The sequence below is a fragment of the Ovis aries genome, chromosome 22, assembly GCF_016772045.2.
Source record: "Ovis aries strain OAR_USU_Benz2616 breed Rambouillet chromosome 22, ARS-UI_Ramb_v3.0, whole genome shotgun sequence".
NCBI lineage: Eukaryota > Metazoa > Chordata > Mammalia > Artiodactyla > Bovidae > Ovis > Ovis aries.
This window is the reverse complement of record NC_056075.1, coordinates 43,589,872-43,612,223: the sequence shown is the minus strand read 5'-3', so window position 1 is coordinate 43,612,223 and position 22,352 is coordinate 43,589,872. Positions and strand designations below refer to the sequence as shown.

The 22,352-nt window shown below is 54.4% G+C and overlaps 1 protein-coding gene and 1 long non-coding RNA gene across 4 annotated transcripts in view; one reads left to right on the top strand and one right to left on the bottom strand.

The window, feature by feature from the left end:
- LHPP (phospholysine phosphohistidine inorganic pyrophosphate phosphatase) overlaps positions 1 to 19,018 on the bottom strand; it is a 129,241-nt gene extending 110,223 nt beyond the window's left edge. For all 3 annotated transcript variants that reach the window (XM_027960505.3, XM_027960508.3, XM_027960507.3), the window contains exons 1-3: positions 18,809 to 19,018; positions 2,252 to 2,439; positions 578 to 731 (exon numbers count right to left, since the gene is read on the bottom strand). In XM_027960505.3, the coding sequence (XP_027816306.1) occupies positions 578 to 731; positions 2,252 to 2,439; positions 18,809 to 18,933 (467 nt within the window). In that variant the 5' untranslated portion in view covers positions 18,934 to 19,018. The remainder of the gene's footprint in view (positions 1 to 577; positions 732 to 2,251; positions 2,440 to 18,808) is intronic.
- Positions 727 to 5,262, top strand: LOC121817641 (uncharacterized). The gene is made up of 3 exons (XR_006057690.2): positions 727 to 1,311; positions 1,389 to 4,137; positions 4,297 to 5,262. It is a non-coding gene; the product is annotated as an uncharacterized LOC121817641 (long non-coding RNA).
- Positions 19,019 to 22,352: the final 3,334 nt, after the last annotated feature.

Genomic DNA, 22,352 nt, shown 5'->3' with positions numbered 1-22,352 from the left:
TCTGTATTCAACAGTTTTTCTTCAATGAAGATGTGTTGTTCTTTGTGATAAAAAAAAGGTTAAGAGAAATAATCAGCACAGTGTTTTGAAAGAGACGGTGAGGCCCAGGCTGCAGACTCGGATGACAGAATCACAAGCTGACAGGCTGCTCCTCAACCAGAGATGCGGGGCCCAGACGAGAGCACACAGGCCCTCAAGCCTATTTTCACTGCTCAGGCATCCGTCTCCTTGGCACAACCCATCAGCCCTGTGCTGTGTCCTGTGACAGTAACCGAAATTCAGGACGGCCACCCTGATCTCCAGGGGTCCCGCCCCTGCCCCCAGCCACTCCCAGCCTCGTGGTCACAGGGATGCTTGACCAACCAGCTGAAGACCAGGTCTCTGCTCAAAAATTATCAAAGACACGGATGCCGAAATGAAGGGAAAAAGCAAGAAAAGGAGAGGGAAGGAAGAAGGAGCCATACTGCGTCCACCCCATGCCCACCCTTCCCAGCTTCTCTGCTGATTCCTTAAGTCAGAGAGGCCCACGGAGCATCACCCCGAGTGGCCGGAAATGACTCCCCCGCAGCCGACTTACCCTTTTCCCAGTGAGAAGAGCACAGGGTTTTCCAGCTCCATGAGCACCTGGAAAGCTTTATTCATGTTTTGATAAGAAAAGTCTTCTCCAGCATCTGCAATTACGACACAGTTTGGGTTGGATGTGTCGATCTGATCAAATTCCGAGCGGACTCCTGAAAAGAGGGAGAGAGAAGGGTTCAATCCCTGGGTCGGGAAGATCCCCTGGAGGGCATGGCAATCCACTCCAGTATTCATGCCTGAGAAATCCCATGGACAGAGGAGCCTGGTGGGCTATAGTCCATGGGGTCGCAAAGAGTCGGACACAACCGAACGACTTAAGAATAACAACCACCAACAAAGTCTGCAAGTGACTCTGAGATGCATCAAGAAGATAAAGATGGATAGATGGATGGAGGGATGGGAGATGTATAATGAAGGAAACATGGCAAAATGTCATTGGTGAAGTCAAGGTGAAAGGCAAACAAATGTCCCAAATAAAATTATTTCTGCTTTGCCGTCTGTTTGAAAATCCTCATAGCAAAAAGTTGGGGAGGGGGAGGTGGAATTCATCGACCTGAAAATGATTCAGGGTCTGAAAAGACAGGGACTCCTGTGCAAAGCACAGACACAAGAGAACAGGCAACGAAGGGCATCTGGCTTCCCCCACAGCTTCTCGAGCTCCAACATCAGCCTGTTGGCCTCACTGATGAACGTCGTCTTCAAGGGGAACGCTGAGTTTCCCTTTCATCTCTGGTAGGTCCACCCCCACCCTCTGCCCCTGCCCCGGGGAGGGGAGGATTTTCTCTCTTAAATCTTTCTGTTACTTTAAGGACCTGTTCTAAAGACGCTGGCAAGGATCCCAGATCACAGAGGAAGCATTTCAAGAAAAACAGTTTCTAAAGGCTGGGCATGTCGCCCTCGACTGGTGCCAGAGCTGTGGACTCGGCCTCCAGATCTTCAGGAGCTCTCTCCATTTCTGGGAGTCCCCTACTCCTGTCCCGGGGTAGAAAAGCATGCTTGCCTCTGCCGCAGGTTTGTAAATAACAACGCCAAGCACAGAGGAAGGAAGCAGGAAGGCTCTGTGCAACAACAGAAAAATGTCCTGAATTCTGAAGCATGTACTGTCTCTTCTTTTTAAATATTCAGAAGGTGCCAGGTAATACTGTTCTTTCTTCTTCATTTCAGCAAAACTCCCAGCTGAGGGTCAAAGGGACTTTGTCATTGCCTTCAGACTGATGTTAGCAAGTGAACCTGTGCCATTAGCCAGAGCTTGGGGCTGGTTTTCACAAATATGGTTCCAAAACCTACAGACCTAGCTTTGTATCTGTTCTATTTGTCTGTCTGTCTTTCTCTCTCTCACACACAGACACAGACCCCAGAGGCTAAAATCTTGCCCCCTTGACAATTTCCTGCCACCTTGCTCCATCCTGGATCACAGAAAACAGACCCAGGGTTTTCCTGCCTCCAGGGAGCCATATGGACCCTGCCTCTGACCACCACCCCACCCCACCCCGACTCCCAGGCCCAGGATGATGCCAGGATGGATGGGGCCAGGGTCCCAGCAGGGAGTCCCTGGGTTCCACCCCAAGGCCCACGGGTCTAACAAGGGCCAGGTGCTCCCTCTGTGTCCTCCCCAGCCCCCAGCTGGAGAGGGGGTGCCTTCACCTGCCCTGGGGGCCCAAGGGCGGCCTACCGTCGTGGACAAGCAGGTGTGGCCGCAGGCCTCGCTGCTTCAGGATTAGGCAGGCGGCAGGGGCCGGGGCGGTCACCTCGCTCTCGGAGACGTCGAAGCCCAGCCGTTGCAGCAGCCCCACCAGGTCCGCCCGCGACTTCTGCGACTCGTTGGTGCAAAATCTCACCTTCAGCCGGGACCGTTTCAGCCTACAGGGGGGGAGACAGGCCGGGGAGGGGGCTGTCAGCAGGCGGCCCGGCCACCCTGGGAGGGGCCTGGACGGGTGCTTCTTCTCCAGGGAACAGTTCAGAGCAAGCCGGGTCTCCATGGGCCCCTGAGCTGGGCCTTGACAGCCTCGCCAGACCCTGGGGTTTCTGAGCTGGAGAAGACCCTTCTCATCCTCGCCAAGCTCGGCACACCTGAGATGCCCCAAGTTCCCACGTGACCTCTGCTTCTGCCTGGGACACACCGCCTCTTCACACGTGCCAATCCGCCCGCCTCCAGGAGCCAATCGACACCTCCCCGGCACCACACCACGCCGCTCAGCCTGGTGGAGGTCCCCTCCAAGCGTCCCGGCCACCCCTCCGGGCCCTCCCACCACAGTGAGCATCTCCACTGAGCATCTGAGCTGACCCCTGAGTATCCACATTTCTCCAAAATGAAAAGGCCGGGGACCACGCCTGAGGTGTGCTGTCTCGCCACTGTCACTGAAGACAGGTCAGCCAGATGGAGTCATCGGGCGCACGGGTGAGCTAACGGGACGGGAGCCGGGGATGCCCGCGGTGTCAGCAGCTCCGACAGCCTGTCTGGGCTCACGGGAGGCCCTGCAGCCCCGCTGCACCTGGGCAGGCTCTCTGAAGGCCAAGTCACAAAAGCCGACGCCCAGAGAGAACCCAGGGAAATAACACTGAACCCTTCTGCTGACAGCGACTAAGCACCTACTGACTGGCACACGGACACGCCGCGGTGCCCGCAGGCGGGCTCTCTGACCCCAGAGCCCTCAGTCGGTGCGTGAGGTGGGAGACCGCACACAGGAGGGGCGCTGGGATCAGGACGAGAGGTGATGGGAAGGACCAAAGAGGTGAGGAGACAGGACGGCCAGGCAGCCTGGGCAGGTCAGGAGGCCTCCCTGGGAGGAGACAGCTCTGCAGCTGAGACTGGAAGGGAGACAAAGGAACAAGGACCCCCAGGAGGAAGGGGGCCTTGCAACAGTCCGTGCTGCGGGCGAGGCCAGGCCCTGAGCAAGGGCGCCAGCGGGCCGGCGACCCGGCCTGGCCCGGAGCACACGGCCCTCCCTGGAGGCACCCCGGGCCGTGGCGAGGGAGCCCTCAGATTTGGCATCTGCTGAGAGCATGTCAGGGGCCATGGAAGTCACCAGGCTGCAAGTCAGGAGGTCCGAGAAACCCTAGGGAAAAGGTGAAGGGTCTGCCCAACGTCCCCTTCTCCGCCCATCTGGGTGACGCTGCCCTGCTCTGTCTCTAGGCTGCTTTTCTTTCTGACGCTAACCCGTATCTCCAACCATCTCATGCTGGCATTTGTTCAGCGTCTCTCTCCCGGACTCGCGTGCTCCATGAGGTCAGGAATGAGGTCTGATGGCTGGGCCCACGCAGGCCCCTGACAAGTGTTTGCTGAATGAGTGATGGCAAGTCCAGATGACAGCTGGTGAGAGGCACCCTGTCTTAGGACCATGCCTACTGCTTCCCCTAAGGGTGCCCTGAGCCTGCACCCCCTTCACTGCACCCCATTCGGTGGTGAGGACATGCACCCCCACATGACGGTGAGCCTCCAGACCCACCAAGCGCCGGAGCCGACAGGTGAGACCCGGGAAGAAACGTCAGGCCCGACTGACAGCAGGGCGAACAAACGCAGACGGAGAGGCTGACGATGCCATACAATCAGCAGCCCAGGTGATTCAGTCCTTTCTTAGTATTTGTCTTTCCTAATCAGGGGGTTATGAATTATCAATTACGCTTAGTGGTTAATTGCCCTTCATAAAGACAGCTTTTGTATTTTTAAATTAGGCAGTTAATATATTGTAACTAATAGCATCACCTTGTATATTACAGACAGATCTTCCGCTGATTGGCGCCTGGGATGTGCGATCCGCACCCAAGTTAATGGAGCAGTTGAGGGAAGAAGGCAGCGGGTGCCGGGGGACTAATTATTGCTAATGGATTACGATGTGACCTTCTCAGAACAGTGAGCAATCGGTGTGACGGTGAGATGACAGGACCTCGCAGCTGCTGTTCCAAACACAGCTCCGGTGCCCGTGACACACAGGTAAACAGCAGAACTCACCGCAGACACTGTTCGCCGCCGACACACAACGTACATTTACTGAAGACATGTTGCTTTAAAGTCAAAACTACTCAAATGGAGAAAGTAACATGGAAGCCTCTACACTATCATATGCAAAACAGATAGCCAGTGGGAATTTGCTGTATGACCCAGGGAACTCACACCGGGGCTCTGTGACCACCTAGAGGGGTGGGGTGGCATGGGAGGTGGGAGGGAGGTGAAAGCGGGAGGGGCCATATGTACACCTGTGGCTGATTCACGTTGTTGTATGGCAGAAACCAACACAATATTGTACAGTAATTATCCTCCAATTAAAAATAAAATAAAACTACTAGTTTTAGGACTGAATCAGCCCCTGGACAGCGGTGGGAAATGCTCGGGGAAGGCCCCTCACTGCAGGTCTGTCCATTCATGTCCCTGACCACACCCTCTTTTCACTTTCTGGCATGAGTCCCAGGTTGTCTCTTCATTGTTCTTACTTACTAAAAGTAAAGAAAGTACTGGTTGGATGGATGCGTGCAAGCTTGGTCCTGTCTGACTCTTTGCAACCCTTCGGACTATAGCCTGCCGGGCTCCTCTGTCCATGGGATTCTCCAGGCAAGAAGACTGGCATGGGTTGTCATTTTCTCCTCCAGGGGATCTTCCCGACCCAGGGATCGAACAGTCATCTCCTGTGTCATCTGCATTGTAGGTGGATTTTTTTTTTTTTTTTTTACCACTGAACCATCAAGGAAGCCCTAGAGTATTATTCATTATTATTATTAAAAATAATAAAGGATGAATACATTACATTCAGCCTTGCCCTAGGGGTCGGTATCTGTGATCTGATGTCATCCTCACCCCTTGAGGGCAGAGCCCTCTTTGGACACCCTGTGTCCCTCACATGTACTCCCCAGGCCAGGAGCCTGGAGCGCACAAGGCGCTAAGCACCTGCCAAATTGAGTCTGCGAGCTATGGAGACAAGAACCAGGAGCCCGTCCCAGGGATGAGAAAATAGGAGGTCTGGGAGGCAGAGGCCTGAGAAAGTCACATAGCATATAAGCTGTGGTGTCCTGCCCCTCATCTCATAGGCTGACCCCTCGGGAGATAAATGAAGGTTAGGAGAGGACGAAAGGGTGGGGCCGGGACAGGACAGGATCACAGCCAGAGACGACAGGGATCCCTCTGCAACCACAGAGGGGAGGCCATGTCAGGGCACAGTCGAAGGGAGCCACCTAGCAAGCCGGGAAGAGGGCTCCCCCCAAAATCCCACCCTAGGGCACCTCAATCTCGGATGCCTAGACTTCAGGACTAGGGGCAGATAAACCTCTGTCACTCAGCCCTCCAGGCTTGTGGTACTCTGTTCCGGCAGACTAAGACAGCGGAGGAGCCAAAGCCTTTGTGTCTCTTGGAGGGGCCACTGCTTAATATCAGATTCAGCCTTGGAAGGCCTGGAACACACAAACCCAACGTCAGGGGAGCAGGAGCCAGGCGTGGCTTCAGGGTCGCGGCAGAGCCTGCCATGGGCCTCCCAAGGGCAGCGAGCCCCAGAGCCATTGGCATCGGGCTGGGCCCGGCTCCAGGACAGGCCAGGCCATCCCCGTCCCCCAACACCCCAGAACCCTGGGGACAGGGGGCCTACCGCAGGGCCGTGGCGGCCAGAGCGGGGCTCCGGCCAGACGTCCCCTCTGAGACCACAGCCACGTTCTCAGTCCGCTTCCAGACTGCCTCCCGGGACCCCGCCTGGAGTGGGTGGGGACTTGCCCCTACTTCGTGGGCGCACTGGCTCTTTGAACTGACCTTTACCTCCTCCCAGAGGCCAGGACAAGCTCTGAGTGACAGCGTCGCCTGATGCCATTACCGATCATCACATGAGCGGGTCCCTTGCAAATCACCTTGGACCTCACACATCTGCTAGCTGTCGGCATCTGCCAGGGGCGCTCACCCGAAAATAATGGAAACCCTCTCATTGTCGCTCGGGAGCAGGTAGAGTGCTGGGACGATTACTGGACATCCTGGCTGACCTTGGCACAGCTCCACCACCTAGTGCCCTCTGGGCTCACCACAGAGGAGCTGGACAGCGGCAAGGAGGCTGCCCTGGGGAAGGCCCCTCGGAGCTCCGTCCCCAACCCACCCCAGCCACCTCTCACCTTCATCTGACCCCGAAGGCCCGCGAATCACCCTGAGTCTTTGCCGTCACCCATCCCCTATGGCAAATCCTACACATCCTTCAAGGCCTGGTTTGTATGTCCCTTCCTCCAGGAAGGCCCCCCAGACTTCTGTCCCCTCCCAGGCAGAGTCTGTCCCACTTGGCTTTCACAGCTCTTGAAACACGGCACTGCTTTTCTGTGAGAAGCACTTAAGTGATCCAAATTCTAACGGAACCAAGTCATTCTAGCACCCAGAGAACCTCGGGAGGGCTCACTGCCAATCCTGCCCGTGGGGAGCACTGCTTCAGTGTCTGTTAGGGTTAGGGTTAGGGCTGGAGTTGGGGTTAGGGTTAGGGAAAGCACAGTGGACCCTCATGAGTCCAGATGGGTAGACAGTAGGAGGGGCCTTTGCTCAGCGACGCAGGGCAACTTGTGCCTTCCTGCAGCCACGGGACAAATGCATATGAAAGACGCTCTAATCCTGAGCGGGAGGCCAGGAGGTCAAGGAGCGACCTGGAGGTGCTCCAGGGCCTGATGACTAGGGCTGTGGCACCTCCACAGGCTATTTCTTCTCCTTGGAGCTCAGTTTCCTCATCCGGAAGATGGGATGATAACAGCCTCACATGCTGAAGCTCCAGGGAGATCTTCGAGGTGCCAGCTTGGGCCTGGCCCATGGTCAGAGCTCGCTCAGCGTGTGCGGAGAACGTCAGCCAGTAAGTGGCCAGCAGACAGGCTCCCCGATCTCGTTCCCTGCCTCCCCTCCCCGCCCCCATTGCCCAGAGCAGGCAGGGCCCACCCCCACCATGCTCCAGCCACCCCACCACCAAGCAGAGAGGGCCCCGCTGCTGGCAGGCCCTCCCATCCACTGCTCCTACACCTGGGCCTCCCAGGAGCATGGGCTGGGTCCTACTGACAGGGCTGGGAGGGAAATGGGTCGGGGTCTGGAAGGCTAGGCTAATAGTGACTCCAAACCTTATTCCCACCCCGAGTAGAGGGACCCCTCACAGGATGGTGAAGGAGAGGAGGCCTCAAGCTGGGTGGGCTCCTGGGCGCGTAGGGAAGGCTGCAGGCTGACAGGTCGAACTTGAAGCGACAAACGATGGTAGGGGATGGTGACTTCTCCCGACCACAGAGAAAGCAGGGTCCATGTCCTTTAATTTACGTGCCCCTGGGCTGGTCTTCATGGAACAACAGACTGGTTCCAATCGAGAAAGGAGTACATCAAGGCTGTATATTGTCACTCTGCTTATTTAACTTATATGCAGAGTACATCATGAGAAACAGTGGGCTGGATGAAGTACAAGCTGGAATCAAGATTGCCGAGAGAAATATCAATAACCTCAGATATGGAGATGACACCACCCTTTTGGCAGAAAGCGAAGAACTAAACAGCCTCTTGATGAAAGTGAAAGAGGAGAGTGAAAAAGTTGGTTTAAAGCCCAACATTCAGAAAACGAAGATCGTGGCATCCAGTCCCATCACTTCACGGCAAATAGATGGGGAAACAGTGGAAACAGTGGCTGACTTTGTTTTTTTGGGCTCCAAAATCACTGTGGATGGTGACTGCGGTCATGAAATTAAAAAACGCTTACTCCTTGGAAGGAAAATTATGACCAACCTAGACAGCATATTAAAAAGCAGAGACATTAGTCAACAGAGGTCCGCCTAGTCAAGGCCATGGTATTTCCAGTAGTCATGTATGGATGTGAGAGTTGGACTACAAAGAAAGTTGAGTGCCGAAGAATTGATGCTTTTGAACTGTGGTGTTGTAGAAGACTCTTGAGAGTCCCTTGGACTGCAAGGAGATCCAGCCAGTCCATCCTAAAGGAGATTAGTCCTGGGTGTTCATTGGAAGGACTGATGTTGAAGCTGAAACTCCAATACTTTGGCCACCTGATGCGAAGAGCTGACTCATTGGAAAAGACCCTGATGCTAGGAAAGATTGAAGGCAGGAGAAGAAGGGGATGACAAAGGATGAGATAGTTGGATGGCATCACTGACTCAATGGACATGGGTTTGGGTGGTCTCCAGGAGTTGGTGATGGACAGGGAGGCCTAGCGTTAGTTCATGGGGTCACAAAAAGTCAGACACAACTGAGCAACTGAACTGAACTGAACTGCGCTGGTCTTCACAAGAGCTATGTGAGGTCCACCAGCCCACCCTGGGCTGAAGTCTCTACCGGTGACCATCTCCACGTCCAGCGGCCTGGAGCGCTGACCTGAGATGGGAGAAACACGCCAGGAGGGGTGGAAGGAGGGGACGGGAAGAGCATGTTCCCCACATTCCCGCCTCCCTGACCCACACTGCCTGCTCTGCGCCCCTACCCCAGGGGCCACAACTCAACTCTCCCCCACTACCTGGTGGAAACAATCTCCTCTTTCCATCAAAAATGGCCACAGCTGCAGATAAATGAATCTCTGTAGTTCAGGTTTCCAAGAGAAGGAAAGGACATCTGCAACACCCTGGGGGGGCAGTCATTATGAACTGAAACCCAGGCAGCAGCGCCCAGTGAAGATCCTCAGAGAACAGGAGTCCTGGTTGTCCCATCTCACGGCCTCCAGATCTTTGTTACATGGCGGGGCTCCACGGCAGCGCCAGCCACTGTCTGACGTTGAGATCGGTGGCTGCTTCCCTTCTGGAAAGCCACGGAGACAGACGGCACACATTGGGAAAACTGAAACATGCAAAGAGCCTATTTGTTCTAAGGACTCGCTATTTTATCACAGGGTCACGTGGGAGCCCAGGTGCAGAGCAGGGGCAGTCCTGCAGCGAGAAATACCGTCATTAAAAAAAAAAAGAAAGGAAAGGAGGGAGGGAGTGGGGAGAGGGAGAAAGAAAGAGAAAGAATGAGGGAGGGAAGAAGGAAGGAAGAAGGAGGAAAAAAAAGAAAAATCATTCTCGCACACCAAAGGGCAGCCACATTGATTCTGGGAGGAACCCGGCGCAGCTCCCCGTGTGCCCAGATGAACGGGCATCAGCTTGGGGTCAAGGAGCTGCCCTCTAGTTGCAGCACGGACAGAAGGGCTTTTGCCACTTGAGGAGGGGGTCTGGCTTCCCAGCTGAGGTCCTGGGCCAGGCATCCGTGGGCCAGATTCAGGGGTCTGAAATCCCAGCCGTGAAATGGGGTAGCGCCCAGCCTCCCAGCTCTTTGGTGGGGAGGGGCACAGTGGGCCCAAGAGGAGCCCTAGCACGTGCTGACATCACCGGGGCCGTGACACAGGGCTGCCGAAAGCCTCTGCCAGAAGCACCAGCTGGGCCTGCTGCACCTCCTGCTTCTTTCCACCAGAGCAGACCTTTTGGCCAGCCTGCGACAGCCCGCTGCGGGGTCCCGGGAGGTCCCTGCCCACTCTCCATCTGGCCCTCTGCTGGGCACAGTGTGTTGTCAAGAGTGCAGGCAAGAAACAGGAGTCCAAAGGCTGGACGGAGAGAAGAGAGAACGCAGGCGGTGACGCACGCAGGTGTCCCTGGCTGAGCCTCAGGGTGGGCCAGCCAGCCGGCGACCTCAGGGGACAGCGCAGGAGGGGGAGACAGTCAAACAGAAATGTCGGGCAGGCCCAGAGCCAGGGCCCTTGCGAAACGTGGGCACACCTTCCCTGCCCGGGGCCAACCCCCACTGCCATCCAGTGAGTTCTCGCTCTGACTTGCCTGAGCCTCTGAGCTCTGATCAGAGAGTCACACCGAGCGAGCTCACAGCATCGCTTTACTAGTTAGATAAACGAAATTTAGAATCAGATGCGCGGGAACCCACAAACCAGAGGAGACTTGGAGACTGTCCAGCCTAGTGGTTCCTCTCACAGAGTGGGAGACCGAGGCCCAAAGGGACACAAGGCGCTTTTTAAAGGACACGTTTTCAGGAGCCAAGAGGTCTGTGGACCACTCCCCAGCCTTGCAAGGTTAGCTGGCAGTCAGTTCTCCCCTGATGTGGTCACTGGCTGGTCACGGGCTGGGCACTGCAGGGGACAGAGACCAGGTATTCTTAGGGTAAGGGGGCCTCAGCTCGGGAAGCAGACACACCCACAGCACCTCCACCACCCTGTCCCTGTGTGAGACCAAGGCTTATCACTTAACCCTCTCCAACCTCAGTTTCCACTTCTGTAAAATGGGGCATTGGCAGAAGCTACTTGACAGGACTGTTATGAAGCACGTTGCAAATGCTCCGTGAATGACGATGGTGGTAACAAAGACAACCACACCTCTGGCAGGCCCAGGGCTGGGTGCTGGGGACATTCAGGCCCTCAAGGCAGGCAACTGAACGGGAAGCCAGATGCTCAGGGCACCTGGGACAGCAGATGAGCTGGGGCAACTGATAAGAAAGAAGGCATAGTTCAACCAGCGAAGGGAGCCGGGGGGTGGGTGGGTGGGGAACCGAGGCTGGCTGTCCTGCCAGATGTCCCCAGGACATCCAGGATGGACAGCCCCAAGGGCAGTTACAACAGCTTCCAGGAGATGAAACGGACGCACAGAAAGCCTAAAGAACTTGCCGGAGACCACATTACAGCCACAGTGCTGGGCTGGGACCTGGACCCAGGACCCTGCCCGCCAGAGCGAACTCCTACCTTCTGGGGGGCGGGGAGTGCGGCACCTGCCCCAGCAGGGGTGCTGAACCCCCCTCTCTGAGCAAGTCCCAGCCCCGCCCCGCTCCACTCAGGCACTGAGTGGGACTGTTCACAAGAAGGAAGCACTTCTGGCTTGTGAAGATTAAACTGTAGACGTTATGCAACAAGCACGGGGCCTGGGAGAGGGCCACTGTGCACTCGCCCCCTCCCGGGCCCCCAGCTCTGAAGTCAGCCCCTGACATCAGCAGCACGGCGGGGCATTCTGGACAAACGCCCCTTGTCCAAGGTCCAGGCTGACTCAGCAGAGCTGTTTCTGGCGTAAATGAACTCAGAACAAGTGGCCTGTCCCCTCTGAGAGCCTCAAGAGCCCCTCCAGCAGGCACTGGGCCACACCTGGGGGATGGGGCGAGGGGACACAGGGAGCCACTTCCAGTTGGCTGTGTCCGTGGGGTCTGATGGAGCGAGGTGGGGGTGGTGCTGACCACCAAGGAAGCCAAGCTTCAGACAAGCCCCCTGGCCCCTCGGGCCCTAAGGCCTGAGGGGTGGGGCCTGACTTTCATAGGGTCACAGGGCTTGTGTGCACATTTGGAAGCAGCGGCCGCGGGTCTGTGAGTCCCGGGTGGCAATTGCTTTATGAGGCTGCTCGGCCAAGGCGGGCCCTGCTTCCTTCCGTTGCCGCGAAAAGGCTGGGCCAAGGGGGCCCCCGCAGCTGTGCTTTAGTGCCCGAGACAGGATGCAGTAAATGCCCCCCTCCCCGCCTTTCACATGCAGATGCCTCCGGGGCTCCCTTTGTGCGGGGCAGCCCCCGCTGTGCCACGCCCTGCCTCTGAATGGCTCCCCTTGGGGAGCCCAACTGCCCAAGGATGGACTCCAATAAAGGGCCTGCTGGGGGGACCCAGGCCAGTTACAGATGTCCCGGGACCACGCCCACCACAAGCCCCGGGGCAGTAATTGGGCCCCACCTGGCCTACCCAGTGGCTCCAGGAGGCCTGGACCTCCTGCTCTTCCATCTGGGACACGACTGGCCCAGAGGACAGGTCCAGAGCCTGGCTTACACGTCACTGGTTCCACGTGGCCGGGCTCCCCGACCTCGGCTCCCATTTCCGCAGCGGTTCAGTCTCTCTCCCTCTGACATTCGCCTTCTGGGTGCTGTTTACGCTGCTCTCCCCAGACTGGACGGTCAGCCTCCCTGGGGGCAGGGACTTCCATCTGCCCCACTCACTGCCCCTGGCCCAGTGCCTCCATCTGTGTCTCTAGCATGAAAGAATGTGAAAGTGAAAGTGTGGGTCGCTCAGTTGCTCAGTTGTGACCCCGTGGGCTGTCCACTAGGCTCCTCTGTCCGTGGAATTCTCCAGGCAAGAATACTGGAGTGGGTAGCCTTTCCCTTCTCTAGGAGATTTTTCGCGTCCCAGGGATCGAACCTGGGTTTCCTGCATTGCAGGCAGATTCTTTACCATCTGAGTCACCGGGGAAGCCTAGTATAAAGAAAAGTGAGAAGTGAAAGTCGCTCAATCGTGTCTGACTCTTTGAGATCCCATGGACTATACAGTCCATGGAATTCTCCAGGCCAGAATACTGCAGTGGGTAGCCTTTCCCTTCTCCAGGGGATCTTCCCAAGCCAGGGATCAAACCCACGTCTCCCACATTGCAGGCGGATTCTTCACCAGCTGAGCCATCAAAAGCACTTGACAAACATGTGAACGAGAAAATGAACAAGTGCATCTTTGATGAGAAGCCATGAGGTACTGCAGGGAAAACTGGGGCTTGGAGCCGGGTGGACGGGCTTCGGGGGTGCAGAGGAGGCAGTCCCGGTTCAATGACTTTTCCCATTTGTGCCAGTTTCTGAAACTCTCTGAGCCTCAGGCTCTGCTTGGAAACGCACTGGTTGTGAAGGTAGCTTGTGCAATCAAACATCTGCCTGGGACATAGCAGGCCTCCCGACCATCACTGGTGATGCTATTATTGTGGTCCATACTGTCTTAAGAGGACTTCCCCGGTGGCTCAGTGGTAAAGAATCTGCCTGCCAAGGCAGGAGACTCGGGTTCCATCCCATGGCAACCCACTCCAGTATTCTTGCCTGGAGAATCTCATGGACAGAGGAGCCTGGCAGGCTAAAGTCCATAGGGATGCAAAGAGTCGGACACGACTGAGCGATTAAACAACAACAGCATCTTAAAAAGCAAAGCTGATATTCCCCATGTGCTCTGTATCCCCCAAAAGGTGGGGATTTTTTCAAAAGCTGGGGACACCTGTCACCACGGACAGCTAGGAAGAGGAGCGGCAAGTCGCCTCCCCCGTGCCGGGGTTTCTAGAACAGAAGGTGCGGTTTGGGGCACCCATGGCGATAGGGAGCCATCTTGGAGGCAAACACCCCCCAGGGTCCCGGGGACCCCATCATCGCTGCGGCTCTGCTCTCACCCCAGGGACTTCCTCTGAGCTCCCTGCAACTTCAAAGCCAGCCTCGCATATCAAGGAGCCCAGAGAGGGCAGGGTGTGGCTGCAAAACAATTACAAAAAGTGATGCAAGCCCAGGAGTCTCCACCGAGGCCAGCAAGGGAGGGCCCACCAGCCAGGAGAGCTTATTCCTGGCTCAGCCACTATGAGAGGGCAAGAGTGTCCCAAAGTCTGACATCCCCAGGGACACTCCAGGAGCAGGCAGGTTTTACTGGGGAGGGGATCCACACACACTCGCTGCCAGGAGGGTCTGGACATGGGGCTCTGGCGGCACCCACAGGAGGGCGGGGGCCACTCCCTTGGGCCTGAATGTGATCAGTTGGCCATGGGAGGCCTGGGTCTGAGTGGAGGGGCCTAGTCTTTAGAGAGAAAAGGATCTTGAGCCAGAGGGTGCTGCAGTGTGTGTGGGGGGAGCAGGGGGAGCGGTTCTGTGGATGCTGGGCTGCTAAGGGGCTGGTCAGGGGAAAATCCACCCGAAGTCTACGTAACTGGGAGCATGGGGGTAAGGTGAGCAGAGGGGAGAAGGGGCCACACAGGTCCCTTGGCAAGGCTCTGGTGGGTGGGGAAGAGTTGTGGGGATGTGGTGTGGTCCTATGCCAGGGAGCCCCAGGGTGGTTCAGATCTCCAGGCCTCCTTCTCCAGCCCCTGGGCGGCATGATGGTCAATCACCGGAAACAATCCCGTGCTCAGTGGGGAAGGCACTTCTCCCCTCTCAGCTGGGATGCATTTGAGGACTATTCGTACAGCCTGCTATTATATGGCTGCTAGACTGATACAGTGTCGCTGCTACCAGAGACACTCCAGTTAGATAAATCAGTTGAATTAAAGCAGACCAAGATGAGACTTCCCTGGTGGCTCAGACGGTAAAGCGTCCGCCTGCAACGTGGGAGACCCGGGTTCGATCCCTGGGTTGGGAAGATCCCCTGGAGAAGGAAATGGCAACCCCCTCCAGTACCCTTGCCTGGAAAATCCCATGAACGGAGGAGCCTGGCAGGCTACAGTCCACGGGGTCACAAAGAGTCAGACACAACTGAGCAACTTCACTTTTCCTTTCCTTTAAGACAAAAGGTGTCCCGAGGGTCTGTCGGGGGGGACACCAGTCCAAACCCTCTGTGGTTAATGGAGCAGGGATCAACCCCCTAGAGTCACACCCGGGGGTGCAGGCAGACTGTGGGACAGCCTGGCGGGGGAGCATCACCCAGGGAGGCTGCTAGAGAGAAGACCCCTGCCCTTTTTCAATACCCGTGTCTCCCTCAAAGGACTCTACGCGCAGGTCCAGCACAGAGGGTAGGAGTGGGGCGGACCTACATTCTCATGGTCCCAGGGCTATCCCAGCGGAGACCTGGTGAGCCCTGGGCCGCAGTGGCTTCAGCTGACCAAGGGAGATAACAGCTGCCTCCCGGCAGTGGGGTACGGAGCGACACGGATACCCAGCACAGAGGAAGTGCTCCCTGAGGGATCCCTAGAGCCACACTGGCCCAGGAAGGGTGCACCCCAGACCCATGCTACTGACTGGAAAGCAAGGGCTCATAATCAGCCCGACCTCCTCCAAGGCCATTGCTGAAGCTACTCTGTGCTTCTCTGCAGAAGGTGGACGGATGGGACTGAGGCTCTGTCCCTATCCTTGACCTCCTTTACGACTCTGGTTTCTAGAAGCAAAAATGACCTTGCGAAGATGCCAAGGACTCACAAACCCATGTGTTTGTAAGGAACGGAGCCACGGGGACGCTCACATATACCACTTTGGGAAATGACCCAACAGCATCTTCTAGTGACGATTATAGGCCTATCTTAGGATCGGCAAGTCCACCCCTGGGTCTGTGCCCAGCAGAAACGCAACCATGCATTCACCAAAGACACGTTCTAGAATGCTTGTGGCAGCGCTACTGAAAATAACTGAAAATGGGTAACTACACACCCCTCAGGAGAAGAGATGAGTATTTTACTTTAATGTAAAGATGCTTTTAAATGGCCCTAAATGTAAAATAATTAAAAGCACATACAACAGGAATTCCTATATGAACGTGGGAAGTGAGATTTACATGGCACACTCCTGGGGTCTATCGTGAGCCAGGCTCTGCGTCAAGAGCCATCATCGCACCTGCCTGCACCCCCCGCTGGCCCCTCTCCATCTCATCAGGTGCTGCAGTCCCAACACCAGAGCCGTTCTTCACTTCATCTTCTCCCTGGACCCCACGATATCCCATACACTGGCTGGTCCCATTGGTCCGGCTCCCCACAATATCCCATACATCCAGTGGGCCAAGGTCCCACTGGTCCTGCTCCCAAAAGGTCTTGTGAGTTCCCCTCCTTCTCTTCCTCTCCACCCACCGGCCCACGCCCCTCCGTGTCTCCCTGGACCACACAAGGATCTCACAGCTGGCGGCTCTCCTGTTTCCTCTGGAGCCCTGCCGTCTGCCCCACTGACAGCTGGTTCTGTGCTTTGCAGACAGAGATCTTCTTAAAAGAGTTGGTGGGAGTGGGGGTAGGGAAATGCGGCATTTTTTCCAGCTTTACTGAGACAAAATTCGGAAAATACTCCTTTTTTGGTATCCTGAACAGGAAAATACATCCACATGGTTCAAAAACATGTAAAAATGTTTATATACCAAGTTAGCCAGGGAAAAGTCTTGTTCCCACGCCTTCCTGCAGCCACCGCAGCTCTTCACACAGTGAAGTTCTTCCCTCCAGCTTCCTTATGCAAACATACTAGCAGGCATACATGCTTGCATTTCTACCTTTTCCACCCAAAGGACAGCACAGAGCATGTCCCGTCTACATGGGACGCCTACACGGCAGGGGTGCTCATTCGTTTTTATACAGCACAGAACTTCACTGATAGACTGAGACTGTAACACTCCCCTTGTGATGGACAGTTGAGATGCTTCTAGTCTTTGGCTCTCTCACAGGCACTGCCACAAACGCCCTCCCACCCAGGTCATTTCTCACAGATCAGGCAGATGCTGATAGATAACGCCAAATGCGTCTTCCATAAGCAATGTAAGATAAGAGTCTAGATTTTGGGGCAGAGCTAGAAAGTTCTTCTCCCACTCCAAGATTTCAAAGGGAATCTGCTATTTTCATTTGGTACTTGTATAAAACTAAACTGTTAGTTGCTCAGTCGTGTCCAACTCTTTGCAACCCCATGGCCTGTAGCCTGCCAGGATCTGAGTGTAGTCTGCCAGGCAAGAATATCAGAATGGGTTGCCATTTCCTTCTCCAGGGTATCGTCCTGACCCAGGGATTAAAGCCGGGTCTCCTGCACTGCAGGCAGATTCTTCACCATCTAAGCCACCAGGGAACCTGGTACTTATATACTTTCACTTTTTATATTTTAATTTCTTTAAAACATAAATCAGATTCCATGACACTCTTGCCTAAAATCTTCGGTGACTTTTCCCTGCACTCAGGATGGAACCCACACAGCTCTGCCCGACTTATAAGGCTGCAGCCAGGCTCTGCCACCCTCCCATCCTCACTCGCCCTTCAGTCCTGTGAAGGGGAACCTGCCACACTCTCCTCCTCAGGTTCTGAAGCCACTGTTCCCCCAGATGGAAGGCACTTCCTCCTTCCCTGCACCATGATGGACCCTCTTACTTTCTGGTTCTGAGATGCCAATGGCAATTACACAGCCCGGGGTCCAGTGGTGCCACCAGCAGTCTTGGCAGTGTCCTCGGTGCATAAGACTAATGGGCAAGATGCCCTCCTACTGTCTAAGCGGATGGTCAGTGCAGTCCACCCGAATCATAATAATTTAAAATTTCTGGTAACCACAATAACAAAGATCAAAAGAAGCAGGTGGAATTATTAAATATATTTTATTTTGGCTAACACATTCAAATTACTATCATTTCAAACACGTAACCAATACAAAATGATATAATGAACTTTTCACATTTTTCTCACTAAGTCTTTTTCTCAATCATATGCAAAGTATATCATGAGAAATGCTGGGCTGGATGAAGCACAAGCTGGAATCAAGATTGCCGGAAGAGATGTCAATAACATCAGATATGCAGATGACCCCACACTTAAGGCAGAAAGTGAAAAAGAACTAAATTTTGATGAGAGTAAAAGAGGAAAGTGAAAAAGTTGGCTTAAAGCTCAACATTTAGAAAACTAAGATCATGGCATCTGGTCTCATCACTTCATGGCAAATAGATGGGGAAACAGTGGAAACAGTGACAGACTTTATTCTGGGGGGCTCCAAAATCACTGCAGATGCTGACTGCAGCCATGAAATTAAAAGACGCTTACTCCTTGGAAGAAAAGTTATGACCAATCTAGAGAACATATTAAAAAGCAGAGACATTACTTTGTCAACAAAGGTCCATCTAGTCAAAGCTATGGTTTTTCCAGTATTCATGGATGTGAGAGTTGGACTATAAAGAAAGCTGAGTGCCAAAGAAATTGATGCTTTTGAACTGTGGTGTTAGAGAAGACTCTTGAGAGTCCCTTGGACTGCAAGGAGATCCAACTAGCCCATCCTAAAGGAAATCAGTCCTGAATATTCATTGGAAGGACTGATGCTGAAGCCGAAACTCCAATACTTTGGCCACCTGATGCGAAGAACTAACTCATTTGAAAAGACCCTGATGCTGGAAAAGATTGAAGGCAGGAGAAGGGGACAACAGAGAAGGAGACGGTTGGATGGCATCACCGACTCGATGGACATGAGTTTGGGTAAACTCCGGGAGTTGGTGATGGACAGGGAGGCCTGGCGTGCTGCAGTCCATGGGGTCGCAAAGAGTCGGACACGACTGAGCGACTGAACTGAACACTAAGTCTTTGAAATCTGCTGTGGACTACACACTTAGCATATCCGAACTCAGACTAGCCCAATTCCAAAGACTCAGCAGCAAGCAGCAAGGGGCTGCCCTGCTGGACAGTGGAGCAACTCTAACCAGCAGAGCCCCACGATCGCCCAGGGGTGCCGGACCCCTGGCGCAACCCGAAATGCCTCAGGGTTCTCCAGGGGCGGGCAAATGGGGTCCTGGGTCCCGGGGGCCGGCCCTCTGCCTGCCCCGCGGGGCGGGGCCAGAGCAGCAGCAGTAGCCCCGCCCGTCCCCCGCCCACCCCGGGCCGGTGGCCCTCGGGACCCGGCTGAGCTCAGGGCCCGGCGCCCAGCACGGCCCACTCACCTCGCCACCGCCTCCACGGAGCCGGTGATCGCCGCGCCGCCGCCCTCACCACCGTCGTATAAGACGCCCGAGATGTCCAGCAGCACCCCGCGCACGCCGGCCAGCAGCTCGCTCCACGCGGCCATCGCGGCCCGCCCCCGCTGCAGCTCGGGCCCTCGCGTCCCAACCTGCGGCGAACGCTGCCGCCGTGGTGGCCGCGCAAGGGCTCCTGGGAAGTGTAGTCCCAATCACCGCGGGGTGGGGCGGGGCTCGAGAGGCGGGGCGGGGCTGGGGCTGAAGGGACGGGGCGGGGCTAGGGCTGGGGCTGGAGGGGCGGGGCGAGGCGGGGCGAGCCGCAAAACCAGAGAGACAGGTGCGCTTCTTCCGCACTCCCCTAAATGAGAGCCTTTTGACTGGAGATCCGTAGACAAAGATGAGGAAGAGCGGGAAAACAACCCCCCTGGGAAATAGCCAACCCTCCCCCGCCCCGAGAATTAGAGCAAGGCCATCCACTGCAGTGTTCTTGCTTGGAGAATCCCAGGAACGGTGGAGCCTGGTGGGCTGCCGTCTATGGGGTCGCGCAGAGTCGGACACGACTGACGCGACTTAGCAGCAGCAGTTGGGACTACAAGGAGGCACCTATATAAAAGTAACAAAAATGAATGAGAACAGGAAAAGATTCTCTTTGGTATTCCCACCCTCTGTCCAGACCGCAGTTCTAAAAGCAACGGCGATACTTGGGTGCTTTGACCGGATAATCCTGGGCCCCTGAGAAACAGTGCTAAGAAAGTGAGCCTAAAGGCCATGTCTGCGTGTGAGCTGTGATGCCAAAACAAGCTGGAAGACAGGGACTAGAATTGCTCAAGAAGTAAGATGGCTGCTGAAAGAAATACTGTGCCATCAAAAAGAAGGCTACATGCTTGTGTTATAACATTACATGAAAAAAGCAGAATGCAAAACTGAATGTAGGGACTTCCTGGTGGCCCAGTGGTAAAGAATTTGCCTTGCAAGGCGTGGGACACAGGTTCAATCTCTGGTTGGGGAGCTAAGATTCCCACATTCTGGGGAGCAACTAATCTCGTTTACCACGATGAGGATTTGTGCACCCCCTCTGTGTGTCCTGTGGAAGGATCTTTCATGACACAATGAAGATCTCACATGCTGCAACTAAGATCCAATGCAGCCAAACTAATAATTAATTAAAAAAAAAAAAAACCACCAAATGCAGACCCCTGCCTGCAAAAATAAGGATGCATAGGAATAAGGCTGAAAAGGAAATGGGAATATTGCAATGTGTTTGCCCAGTGAGATTTTTGGATGAATTTTTACATTCTATTTAATGTTACATCATTTTTGTAGTAAGTAAAAGTTGACAAAAAAGGGGAAGAATTTCCTTGACCACCCCTCTGACCAAGTGTTTAAAGTAAAACTTGAAAGAATTTGACTTATCTTGGCCTGAGTTAGCTTTAAGGTTTCAAAAGAAGATCATTAAAAAAATAAAATAAAATAAAAAAGAATACCATATTCCCCATGCCACTTTGTCTCAGTCTCTGGAGTTACAGAGAGGATGAAGAATTCATCAGAATATTAGAACGCGGACCCAGTTCAGTGAGTTGTGCATGTCATGTTGGTAAGCTTACTGGGGAAACTGCAGTCTGCTGACCTTATTAAAAGATGCTTACTCCTTGGAAGGAAAGTTATGACCAACCTAGATAGCATATTGAAAAGCAGAGATATTGCTTTGCCAACAAAGGTCCGTCTAGTCAAGGCTATGGTTTTCCAGTGGTCATGTGTGGATGTGAGAGTTGGACTGTCAAGAAAGCTGAACACCGAAGAATTGATGCTTTTGAACTGTGGTGCTGGAGAAGACTCTTGAGAGTCCCTTGGACTGCAAGGAGATCCAACCAGTCCATCATAAAGGAGATCAGTCCTGGGTGTTCATTGGAAGGACTGATGCTGAAGCTGAAACTACAATACTTTGGCCACCTGATGCGAAGAACTGACTCACTGGAAAAGACCCTGATGCTGGGAGGGATTGGGGGCAGGAGGAGAAGGGGACGACAGAGGATGAGTTCCGGGAGTTGGTGATGGACAGGGAGGCCTGGCCTGTTGTAATTCATGGGGTCGCAAAGAGTCGGACACGACTGAGCGACTAACTGAACTGAACTGAACTGACCTTACAGGAGAAATAGGAATATCCTTTCTGCTCTTTGGGTATTCACATTCTGATTGAGGGAGAAATGAATATGAGACCCTGGGCTTCCCTCATAGATCAGTTGGTAAAGAATCTGCCTGCAATGTAGGAGACCCTGGTTAGATTCCTGGTGTGGGAAGATCTGCTGGAGAAGGGATAGGCTACCCACTCCAGTATTCTTGGGCTTCCCTTGTGGCTCAGCTGATAAAGAATCCGCCTGCAATGCAGGAGACCTGGTTTGGGAAGATCCCCTAGAGAAGGGAATGGCTACCCACTCCAGTATTCTGGCCTGGAGCATTCCATGCACTATACAGTCCATGGGATCCCAGAGAGTTGGACACAACTGAGCAACTTTCACTTTTACTTTCCACTTTCATGGTTCTTAGTTGCAGACAATATCCACACAGGGCGTTAAGGAGCTTACAGATTTCCAAGGGGACTGGGGAACCAAGCTCAAGCACCACACAACAGAGAGCTATGCAGCTCTGAGAAGTGAACTTGGCTCTTAAGATGACAGGGACTGACAGTACTGCCCCCAAAGAACCAAGCCTATGCACTTTTCCCTCAGCAGAGTCTCTCAGCTCATCTGTTGACTCCATTTCACTTCCACCGTATCTGGCTTGGCGGAACCTAGTCCAACCTGCAAGGGAGTCTGGGAAATGTAGTTTTTGCCTTCCTGATTCTGAGGTGCAGGAACTGGATGATCTGGATAATCTACCAGGACCATCATGAGCCATGCATCACCCGCAGGTTGAACTTCAACTCTCTTGGCTCAGTGGATCCCATGGGTACATGTGTGCCAGCATGTGTCTCCTAAGTTGCTTCAGTGCTGTCTGACTCTTGGCAACCCTATGGACTGTAGCCAACCAGGCTTCTCTGTCCATGGGATTCTTCAAGCCAAGAATTCTGGAGAGAGTTACCATGCCCTCTTCCAGGGAATCTTCCTGACCTAGGGATTGAACCCACATCTCTTACTTCTCCTGCACTGGGAGGTGAGGTCTTTAGTGCCATCTGGAAGTCCACCCCTGCCCCACTCCACAGGTGCAAAAGGGTCTAAAGTATGATCTTTTGCCTTTGAGTTAAGACCGGGCAGAGAACAAGAGGGACACTTTTAAGGCTACTGATCAAACGTGTGCCCAGTACCAGTGAGTGACAGACACAGCCAAGAGGATGGACTCTGCAGGCAGTGGAGGGCAGCAGTGGTTTCTGAGCAGCAGGGCAGCCTGAAGCATGACTGGGCTTTAGCTTCATGCCAAATAAAGAGGCAGGAAAAGGGCACTTCTGCTTGTCAGGGTGAGCCCACACAACGTTCCTCTCCCACTGGCTGGGCCTGACCTTGGGCAAATTGCTTTCTGTATCTAAGATTATGGA